We start from the raw sequence: 11,388 nt of genomic DNA, 5'->3' as shown, positions 1-11,388 counted from the left end.
TAACACAACCAAGGATATTTTCATCGCGTCTCTCTCTCCTCAGAGCACCAGGAGAACACAGAGGCTCTAAGACCAAGATGTCAGAGTTGAGGCTCTACTGTGACCTTCTGCTCCAAAGTTAACCAGGATCAAGGACAGTGAGGAGACTGAGGAGGTAAGACAGAGGGCGGGGTGAGTTTTCAATGGCCTATTTACTCTCTGTGCAACCAGAACCTTTTCTCACTGAGTTCAGTATGTGCTCTGTTTGAATCGGCAGTGGATTATGTTACAATGCAAATGGCCAGTCACTTTTACAGCACAAACAAGGGATAAGCAATCTGCTTAGGGGTTGATGTTTGTGTATATCTGTGTGTCTGTTTCAGGCTGGGGAGAACCCTGGCACCATGGTGAAATCTACATGCACTACCTTCATCAAGACGTTGGAGGAGTGCATGCTGATCGCCAACCACACCTTCAGCTCAGACCAGGCCACAAAGACCCCGCCCGGGTCACCTCCCGTGGCAACCATCAAACCCCAGAAGGTACCGGCTTACACATAGAGATGCCAAAGGTTTTTTATAACTAAACCAAGATAGACCACAGCCCATCGTTTCAAATGAGAACAAATTAGTCATATTGGGCAGAACAAGCAAGGAGGTGGGCAGAGCCCAAGCATGAACTAGCAAGATCCTATTGGCGCGTTCTAGTATTCCTTTGCATATTTGCCCCTACCCTGAAGTGAGCATGTGCAACAACTCAATTTGAATTTGCACTCCTAAGTAACAACAATTTTAAAACTTTGGGAAACTGTAAAGTCTACAAAACTTAGTCCACTCTGTTTGTAACATATTTTAGTTTTGGTAACAGAACTGTATTGCGATCAAATGTTTAATTGATGAGAAAATCAGCAGAATGTCGGCCAAAATCCATCTGGTTCCATCTTCACCCACTGCCGGCCACTCGGCTTCCTCTCACCACCATATTTGGTAGTGGCTTCCTCTCACCACCATATTTGGTAGTGGCTTCCTCTCACCACCATATTTGGTAGTGGCTTCCTCTCACCACCATATTTGGTAGTGGCTTCCTCTCACCACCATATTTGGTAGTGGCTTCCTCTCACCACCATATTTGGTAGTGGCTTCCTCTCACCACCATATTTGGTAGTGGCTTCCTCTCACCACCATATTTGGTAGTGCGTTTTGGAAACGTGTTTTATAAGTCTGAGAGAAGTGGAAAAAGATTCTTTAGTTGTTAGTTGTCACAAAATCTAAAGGCTCAACCTAGATTGGAGCCAATATCTTAAGTCGTTTTTATATTTGATATTTTATTTTACCCCCTTTTCTCCCCAATTTCATGGTATCCAATGTTAGTAGTTACTATTTTGTCTCATCGCTACAACTCCCGTACGGGCTCAGGAGAGACTAAGGTCGAAAGCCGTGCGTCCTCCGAAACACAACCCAACCAAGTCGCACTGCTTCATAACACAGCGCGCATCCAACCCGGAAGCCAGCCGCACCAATGTGTCGGAGGAAACATTAGGACTACCTTTTGATTTGACGGCCTCAGTTTGGTGCAAGACAACCGTGATTCTACACATGAGCTGAGCCAGCCAACGGTTTCTCTCCATACTGCTCTGTCTTTGGCTAATGTGCATTTTGTTGTTGTTCCACAGGTCAAACCTGTCAATCAATCAAATCAGGAAAAGTAGGTGGCTCTCTTTTCAGAAGTTTGGTTTGAAGCTAACGTGTTCCTCACGGTCTCAACCTTTACACCAGCACTCCCTTATCTCCATCTTCCATGAATTGCTACATGTCCACTAACTGCATGAAACTACAGCATTAGATATGTATCCATGATAACTCTGGGCCGGGATGTGGGGGTATTTGTCTTGTTCTCCAGGATGTCGGGGTTATTGTCTTGTTCTCTGGGATGTTGTCTTGTTCTCCAGGATGTGGGGGTTATTTCTTGTCTTGTTCTCTGAGGATGTGGGGGTTTTGTCTTGTTCTCCGGGATGTGGGGGTTATTGTCTTGTTCTCTGGGATGTCTTGTTCTCCTGGGATGTGGGGGTTATTGTCTTGTTCTCTGGGATGTGTTTTTTTTTTGTCTTGTTCTCTGGGGTGTTTTTTTTGTCTTGTTATTGTCTTGTTCTCTGGGATGTCGGGGTTATTGTCTTGTTCTCCGGGATGTCGGGGGGTTATTGTCTTGTTCTCTGGGATGTGGGGGTTATTGTCTTGTTCTCTGGGATGTGGGGAGGGGGGTTATTGTCTTGTTCTCTGGGATGTGGGGGGTTATTGTCTTGTTCTCTGGGATGTCGGGGGGTTATTGTCTTGTTCTCCGGGATGTCGGGGGGGGGGGTTATTGTCTTGTTCTCCGGGATGTCGGGGGTTATTGTCTTGTTCTCTGGGATGTCGGGGGTTATTGTCTTGTTCTCTGGGATGTGGGGGGTTATTGTCTTGTTCTCTGGGATGTGGGGGTTATTGTCTTGTTCTCTGGGATGTGGGGGTTATTGTCTTGTTCTCTGAGATGTGGGGGTTATTGTCTTGTTCTCTGGGACGTGGGGGGGGGGTTAATTGTCTTGTTCTCTGGGACGTGGGGGTTATTGTGGCTTAATTGTCTTGTTCTCTGGGATGTGGGGGGTGGCTTAATTGTCTTGTTCTCTGGGATGTGGGGGGTGGCTTAATTGTCTTGTTCTCTGGGATGTGGGGGGTGGCTTAATTGTCTTGTTCTCTGGGATGTGGGGGTTATTGTCTTGTTCTGGGGTGGCTTAATTGTCTTGTTCTCCAGACACAGGGAGTGTAAAGAAATCTCCGGAGGATCTGTAACACATGACAACCAGAGCCTTGACTCTGGAGCAGAGGGACCAGACCAACGAGACGGACCAGACACGCTCCCTGAGAGAACCACCCAAACACCCCCAACAGGTCTCTCATTTAAATACACTTGCCCTTTCAAATGTACTTGTATACACACACCCTGTATGTGAACCAGGATCACCTCCAAAGCATGAGACTTTTTACTGCTCACCATGCAGGAGTTCTGTAGAAAGAGGACCAGCTGAATTTGGCAAAGTCTTCTAGAGTTCTGTAGAAAGAGGACCAGCTGAAGTTGGCAAAGTCTTCTAGAGTTCTGTAGAAAGAGGACCAGCTGAAGTTGGCAAAGTCTTCTAGAGTTCTGTAGAAAGAGGACCAGCTGAAGTTGGCAATGATTTATTATATTTATCTTAACATTGATTAAAATAACGGACCCCATTGTACGCAAAGTCTTCTAAGCTAGATGTATCACTGGCACTTGATAAATGTGGAACTCAGAAAGTGCTTCTTTCACAATATGGCACACCTAGATACTTTTAAGGTAGTGGTTTAGAGTACTCCTTGAAATTACATTGACAATTTCTGTTTGAATGGGTTTCACATGCTAGTTGCTATGGCTCATACATGCCAACTGGAACAGAACATTTGTGAACATGTGTGTCTCTCTGTGCCATACAGAAAATAGCCCAGTCGGCGGGGACCCCCAGGGCCTAGAGGAGTCTGCAGTGGAAGAAGAGGCCACTACCCAAACCACCCACACAAACCCTGACCCAGAACACACCGACCAACCAGCACAGCAGGAAGAGGAGGAGGAGGAGGAGGAGGAATTCAAAGAGGTGGAGCAGGAAATGAGCAACGCCCAAGAAGAAGAGAAACAGGAAGTGACCCAGAACCAACAGGAAGCTGTCACTGACCAAGAGGAAGCCAAGCTGGAGGAGGAGCAGCCTGCCCAGCCACAGGGAGAAGAAGAGGAGACAGAGCAGGTGGACACATTCTTCAGTACGATGAGTCACAGGTATGGGGACACACCGCAGGAGGGACACATACTGTAGACCTTACGGTGTAGGGTGAAGTTGACCCTAGAATGCTGATCTGTGGTCGGTTTTGCATTAAAGGGATAGTTTGTGATTTTGGTAATGTAGCATTAGCTCAAAGACGAAGTCTTGGGTATCTGCTAGCATCCTAGCTGATGCAGAAGACATTTTCTTTGCGCTAAGCTAGTTAGCATTGGCTCACAAAACTACCTCCATCTTCCTTCATATTGAACGCATAGACATCATTGTATTAAGGTAAAATATTTAGCTAAATATCTTGAAATAAGAGAAATGACTTGTATTAAGCATGTTTTTGGTTAGAATATGCACAATTAGCCTGGTACGGGGGAAAAAAAAGAAGGAAAAGTCTACATAAGATATTTGGGCTTGCTTAGATTTCACTTGTTGCATTGTGGGAGGGGAAGCTGATGATAGATCCGTAACTCGGGGAAAGCTTCACCCCAGAGTGTAGGTGTTTTACTACTGAGGTCCATGCTAATATTTCACAAGCATTAACTAGACAGAACAAGGGCCAACACATACACTAATGGATTAATCCCCATATTTCCTATAATTATTCTAGGTACTGTAATGATGTTGATTCCACAATGAGGTATTTATTATTGAGGTTAATGTATTTAGTGTGTTCAGATTATGCTGCAAATTGTGCTACTCTGATATATACTGTTTAGCCCCAATGCTAATGCTTTGGGTATGAAAGGGCAAAGGTCATTTTTCCATGCCTGTGCGAAAACAAAAGAGGAGAACTAGCCTGGTCGCAGATCTTTGTGCTCTTGCCAACTCTGTTGCTGTTAATGACTGACTAGGTTAAAACAGAGCAAGTTTTTAGTTGACTTTCTAAACCCATTTGAACATATAACAAGTTTTACCCTGGTGTGTTCTCGGTTGATCACATGACTATTACAGAGATGCCCTCATCTGATTTTGGGGTTGTTTTTTTTGGTAATCATTTCACTCTTTATTTTCTTTTCATTTTGATGACATTTGAAAGCCGCTTTTTAACAGTGTTATTCAGCATTAAGATGTGATTTTAACGATCATAACCGTGAATTGAATGATCATAACTGTGATATGAATGATCATGATGTTAACTTGTGATATTACAGTATTCCAATGACTGAGAGAGACAATGCTGTGTTAACGTTTTTAAGTGCAGTAAACATCCAACACAGAACTAGTGAAAAGGAAATCCTTAGAACGCCGTAGAGGTTGGGGAACATAGCTGATATGCTTTTGATACATTAGAACTATTTATTATACAGGTGTATCTAAGTTAGAGACAAGAACTCAAAACAAGTATCAAATCACCCAATGGCCTGACAGCATGGTCTTGTGTGGATGCTGTCTTTGGCTTTGGTTGTATCTGTTTCTTTTCTGTTTTGGTTTGATTGAATGAAATAAAGGTTGTCGATGCCGGACCTCACTAATATCTCCCCTTGTTTGAATCTCTCTGACTTCTCTTTAGATTTAGTGATATAAGACTGGACGGTGACAGTGGTATTCCTACACAAGCCTTTTTGGACTCATGCTATGCAATAGTGCCTGTATTAGGTAGGACGGTCACTTCACTCCTCTGTCTGTCTCTTCCTCCATCTTTTCTGAAACATGTTGTACATAATCTTTTCCACCTGGTGGTGCATGCTCTGTTCCCTTCAGTCTCCTCTCTCACGTCCATACTGTTCTCCTCGTCTGCATCTAATTGATCATCCTATTGGATGTGTTCTCTGGTTGACTGGAGGCATCTCTTTCTCTTATTTACTAATCAAGTGGATGGGTTTCCTGGGAGGGAGGGAGGGAGGGTGGGTGGGAGGGAGGGAGGGAGGGTGTATGTGAGTCTGGAGTGTGTAATCCATCTTGAAGTCATACAACAGCCCTCTGTCCATTGTTGGTGTGATCCGACCATAATGCATGTCACTGTGATAAACTATAGAGAGCTACGGGTATGTATTGTATGTTACACACATGGCTCTGGATCCTCCAGGCGTACGAGCTCTTCCATGTTATACTTAGAATTTCCTCTTCTAGTGAAGTCTACATCAATTTGTAATGGTTACTGGGGAATAAAACACCGGGGGGGGGGGTCCCGGACACAGATTAACACAAATTCTTGACTCAAAAGAGATTCTCTGTCAAACTGTTTTTTTAGTCCAGGACTATCCTTAATATGTGTCCGTGAAACCGCCCCACAAGGACAAACAATAGTGTAACAAAAATATCCAGCATTGAAGTGACATTGGACTCTCTCTCCTCAGATAAACTAGGATCCACAGTATTTGGTCCAGTAAAAATGGATTTTACAGGCAACATCAAGGTAAGAGGAAAGGCTGTCTTGAGTTTAGAACAATGTTAGATTTTTACATTACAGGAAATTAAAGTTAGATTAAGTTTACTAAAGCCTACCTTTTTAAAAAGCTGCTCAAATCAGCATAACATTCAACATATCAACAGTTCTCTAAATGACCACAAGAGGGACCAAATGGACTTTTACACCCACTGGTTCTGTCCCAAATGGCACCCTATTCCCTATATACGGTAGTGCAGTACAGAAGTAGTGCACTACAGAGGGAATAGGGTCCTTAACCTGCCCTGTGAACTCTTCAGTTGGGCAGAATACACTCTAAACAAATACTGTTCTAACAATTTCTGTGCTGGAAGGTGAAAGTAATATATTGTCATTAGGCAGTGCTGTGTGTATAAAGCACTGGAACATTTCACTAGCAGAGCTTTAACAGAGTTATTTTACTCTACCGCCACCAAGAAATAACAAGCTATGGTTTCCAGTGTTGTCATGGAACAATTAAACCTGCTAAGTGGCAACATGACACGACCAACCAGATTTAGAAACCTATAAGAACTGCTGGGGATGCGTAACAAACGGCGCCCTATTCCCTACGTAGTGCACTACTTTTGACCAGGGCGCACATATAGTGTACTATAAAGGGAATAGGGTGCCATTTGGTCATCAGACATTGTCTTTATGACGACAAGTTCTTCTGTCTCTGTGTGGCTGTCTGTAGAAGATCCACCAAAAGCTGTCGTCGGACCCGGGCAGCTTCCCCACACTGCAGACCATAGTGCTTCACGAGGTGCAGACCGGCGTGGCCCGCGTCCGCAACTCAGCCACCGAGGCCCTGCTGTGGCTCAAACGAGGACTCAAGTTCCTCAAGGAGTTCCTGTCCCTGGTCAACTCTGGGGAAAGGGATATCCCCGGAGCGCTGGGTGAGTTAGCATAGCAACACTGTGGTACACACACACGGTTAATGGTTAGGTGATAGTCCTCTTTTGGTTTAATGTCATATAGTGTATTATGTAATGTCCTCTGTACTCCTAACACACTCCCTCCCTCGTCCACTCAGGTAATGCTTATGGACGGAGTCTGCGGCAGTATCATGGATGGGTTGTGCGAGGTGTATTTGCTGTGAGTAATACTTGATAATCAGTCTTCAAGCTCTCATGCCCACTTTGGCGGGCGGGCATGTGTCTGTGCGTGCACTAAGGCTATTATAGTCAACTGAAACAAACTAATCAAGGAACAAAAACTATTTAGTAAACGGAAATAAAATAATTAACAAACCTGTTTGAAAAACTATACTGAAACTTATCTTTGACTCCAAAACAAACTAAAATAAAAACGAAAATGTAGTTTTTGGGGGGGGGGGACAAAAATGGGGTTTAAGGATTTTTTTTCCTAATGGGGTTTTCAAGCTTCTGAATCTTGCGGATTACATTGAGATTGACTTTATAATTTAAAGGGGGGCTCCGCAAGACGAGGAGCAGCACTGCAGATATTGGGCGCGTTTGAGTGGTAATTCTAAAACAACCAGCTGTCAAGGACTGGAGTCGGGGGGGAGGTGCATTTGCGACAGCTGAAAGTCAGACACTAATGTTCTCTAACAGCAAGGCTCAGATCAACATGGCAGCGTTGCCATTGTTTATAAAAAGGTTTTCTTTATAATGTATATAACCCCTATATCACACACAAACTGAAATAATATTATACTGAACAAAAATATAAATGCAACATGTTAAGTTTCCAGAAATGTTTCATAGGCACGAAAGCTTTCTCTGAAATGTTGTGCCCAAATTTGTTTACATCCCTGATAGTGAGAATTTCTCCCTTGCCAAGACAATCCATTCACCTGACAGATGTGGCATATCAAGAAGCTGATTAAACAGGATGATCATTACACAAGGGCACCTTGTGCTGGGGACAATAAAAGGCCACTAAAATGTGCAGTTTTGTCAAACACAATGCCACAGATGTTCTAAAGTTGAGGGAGCATGCAATTGGCATACTGACTGCAGGAATGTCAACCAGAGCTGTTGCCAGAGAATTTAATCTTAAATTCTCTACCATAAGCCCCCCTCCAACATAATTTTAGAGAATTTGACCATACGTCCAACCGGCCTCAACCACACCAGCCCAGGACGTCCACAGCGTGGACACAGCGTTGTACGAGATCTTCAGTCTATTCTTGTTCTGAGAAATGAACGCTATTTAATGTGAGAAATTGCCAAGAAACTGATGAGTTTAAGAAGAAAGTTATTTGTTTCTGGCCATTTTGAGACTGTAATCGAACCCACAAATGTTGATGCTCAACTAGTTTAAAGTAGGTCAGTTTTTTTTGTATTGCTTCTTTAAATCAGCACAACAGTTTTCAGCTGTGCTAACATAATTGCAAAAGGGTTTTCTAATGATCAATTAGCCTTTTAAAATGATGAACTTGGATTAGCTAACACAACGTGCCGTTGGAACACAGGAGTGATGGTTGCTGATAATGGCCTCTGTACGCCTATGTAGATATTCCATTAAACAAATCTGCTGTTTCCAGCTACAATAGTCATTTACAACATCAACAATGTTATTTTAGTGGACAAAAAAAGTGCTTTTCTTTCAAAAACAAGGACATTTTCTAAGTGACCCCAAACTTTTGAACAGTAGTGTAAGTACAAACCTCTAATAACCTTGGTGTGTGAGACTTAGTGACACTTGGTCTCTCCGTTCCCAGCTGGCCCTCCGAGCAGCGCCGTCATACAGCAGCTTCGCAGCGGCTCTGGTGTCCAGAGAGGGGGAGGAACTGAAAGAAGGATTCAACACAGGCATGCACCGGGACCTGGGGGTCTACCTGCCTGCCATGGAGAAACAACTGGCCATCCTGGATGCCCTGTATGAAGAATACAACCTGGAGTCAGATGAGGTGGTCTGAGAGGAGACGAGATCCCAACTGGTGGCCTGAGAGGGACACTACCAGAGGAGGAAGAGAGCCCTCAGACTCAGACCATCTGGGATACACTGATGAAGGAGGAGGAGGAAGAAGTGGAGGAGGTAGAAGAGGAGAGCCCGGTCTGAGCCGCCGCAGCAGAGCGGTGGCTCTGGTGTACTTGATGTAGTGTACAGTACTTTAGACTCAGGCTCTTTTCCCTCCTGTGACTTCCATTATGAACAGCTGCACCTGTGGTTGCTGAGATTGCACAAATATGGACTTTTACTTTAAATTGAGGCTGATATTGTTATTATTGACAGCATTATTTGACAGCCTACATAGGCTGCATGTAATGAACTGCATACAACACTGAAGAGTATAATGTAGCGGTGTTAGTATTGATCCCTGCTGAACTCCTACACCAATATACTGTATCTACATGGATGACCTGCGTACCACCACCAACCCACCTCCTCTCTCCCTCCAGAAGCCACCTCCTCTCTCCCTCCAGAAGTCACCACCTCTCTCCCTCCAGAAGTCACCTCCTCCCTCCCTCCCTCCCTCCCTCCCTCCCTCCAGAAGTCACCTCCTCCCTCCCTCCCTCCCTCCCTCCCTCCAGAAGTCACCTCCTCCCTCCCTCCCTCCAGAAGTCACCTCCTCCCTCCCTCCCTCCAGAAGTCACCTCCTCCCTCCCTCCCTCCCTCCCTCCCTCCCTCCCTCCCTCCCTCCCTCCCTCCCTCCTCCCTCCCTCCCTCCCTCCAGAAGCCCCTCCCTCCCTCCCTCCCTCCCTCCCTCCCTCCCTCCCTCCCTCCAGAAGCCACCTCCTCCCTCCCTCCCTCCAGAAGCCACCTCCTCCCTCCCTCCAGAAGCCACCTCCTCCCTCCCTCCAGAAGCCACCTCCTCCCTCCCTCCCTCCAGAAGCCACCCCCTCCCTCCAGAAGCCACCCCCTCCCTCCAGAAGCCACCCCCTCCCTCCAGAAGCCACCCCCTCCCTCCAGAAGCCACCCCCTCCCTCCAGAAGCCACCTCCTCCCTCCAGAAGCCACCTCCTCCCTCCAGAAGCCACCTCCTCCCTCCAGAAGCCACCTCCTCCCTCCAGAAGCCACCTCCTCCCTCCAGAAGCCACCTCCTCCCTCCAGAAGCCACCTCCTCCCTCCAGAAGCCACCTCCTCCCTCCAGAAGCCACCTCCTCCCTCCAGAAGCCACCTCCTCCCTCCAGAAGCCACCTCCTCCCTCCCTCCCTCCAGAAGCCACCTCCTCCTTCCCTCCCTCCAGAAGCCACCTCCTCCCTCCCTCCAGAAGCCGCCTCCTCCCTCCCTCCCTCCAGAAGCCGCCTCCTCCCTCCCTCCCTCCCTCCAGAAGCCGCCTCCTCCCTCCCTCCCTCCCTCCAGAAGCCGCCTCCTCCCTCCCTCACTCCAGAAGCCGCCTCCTCCCTCACTCCAGAAGCCGCCTCCTCCCTCCCTCCCTCCAGAAGCCGCCACCTCCCTCCAGAAGCCGCCACCTCCCTCCAGAAGCCCCCTCCTCCCTCCCTCCCTCCAGAAGCCGCCACCTCCCTCCCTCCCTCCAGAAGCCGCCACCTCCCTCCCTCCCTCCAGAAGCCGCCACCTCCCTCCCTCCAGAACCATTCTCATTCTCTCACATTGTCTCATCTACAAATGTATTGTTTACCAAGTGACATTAACATCCTCATTATCGTAATCATTTAAATGTAGTCTTTATGAGTAACTTATGGAATAAACCATGTTCTATATGGATGGAAATGTCGATGTTTTAATGTATAGGGTTCGACTGAGGTGCCAACTGAAGTGGAATATATAGCAAGGCCTTGATTCAAAATGTATTAACAGTCATGGTGGATAGATTGTTATTGTCTTCTATTAGCTGACTTTCCTCTCTGTCACTGATGTTGTGGGTTAAGAATAATACAATGGGGATCATCATAGAGGCAGTCTAACTTTGGCCTCTTAGTTCTGGACATTAATTCAGTCTTGTTATAGATGCACTGAACCATTTAGACAAAGCAGGAATATCTGACTGATGTGCAAAAGGCTGATTCCTTGTTGTGAATTATTTCTACTGTTAATGCTAATGTTTTTGTATCACAATTTCAGAACACATTTTATACGAATGTACATAAGATGGCATTTTTACATATGTATTAAACTTGATGAAATCATGAATGGCTTCGTTTTGGTCATTTGGATGGTATTTCTACCTCTGGCATTTCAGTTTCCATTACAACCCTGTGAAATCCCAACCTTCTAAGACTCCTCTTCTTAGCCCTTGATTATGACTCTCCATTACACAGAAGTCATTGGATGAAGGCATCTTCTCCATGGGG

At 45.9% G+C, this 11,388-nt stretch overlaps 1 protein-coding gene across 1 annotated transcript; it reads left to right on the top strand.

The window, feature by feature from the left end:
* Window positions 1–104: 104 nt before the first annotated feature.
* LOC124023919 (pleckstrin homology domain-containing family A member 8-like) lies at window positions 105–9,600 on the top strand. Its single transcript, XM_046338085.1, has 10 exons — window positions 105–154; window positions 363–521; window positions 1,652–1,683; window positions 2,764–2,900; window positions 3,468–3,804; window positions 5,310–5,395; window positions 6,097–6,155; window positions 6,862–7,063; window positions 7,201–7,262; window positions 8,854–9,600. Exons 2-10 carry the CDS (start codon window positions 384–386, stop codon window positions 9,049–9,051), a joined length of 1,251 nt encoding a protein of 416 aa, XP_046194041.1. The 5' UTR covers window positions 105–154; window positions 363–383; the 3' UTR covers window positions 9,052–9,600.
* Window positions 9,601–11,388: the final 1,788 nt, after the last annotated feature.

Source organism: Oncorhynchus gorbuscha, unplaced genomic scaffold (genome assembly GCF_021184085.1).
Source record: "Oncorhynchus gorbuscha isolate QuinsamMale2020 ecotype Even-year unplaced genomic scaffold, OgorEven_v1.0 Un_scaffold_1721, whole genome shotgun sequence".
Taxonomy (NCBI): domain Eukaryota; kingdom Metazoa; phylum Chordata; class Actinopteri; order Salmoniformes; family Salmonidae; genus Oncorhynchus; species Oncorhynchus gorbuscha.
This window is presented reverse-complemented; position numbering and strand designations above follow the sequence as displayed.

Bases quoted from the DNA above. Each gene is read 5' to 3' on its own strand.
- LOC124023919 (XM_046338085.1), top strand. From the start codon at position 384: ATGGTGAAATCTACATGCACTACCTTCATCAAGACGTTGGAGGAGTGC. The intron at 3,805-5,309 runs GTATGGGGACAC...ACTTCTCTTTAG, and splicing joins TTCAGTACGATGAGTCACAG to ATTTAGTGATATAAGACTGG. The intron at 7,064-7,200 runs GTGAGTTAGCAT...TCGTCCACTCAG, and splicing joins GGATATCCCCGGAGCGCTGG to GTAATGCTTATGGACGGAGT.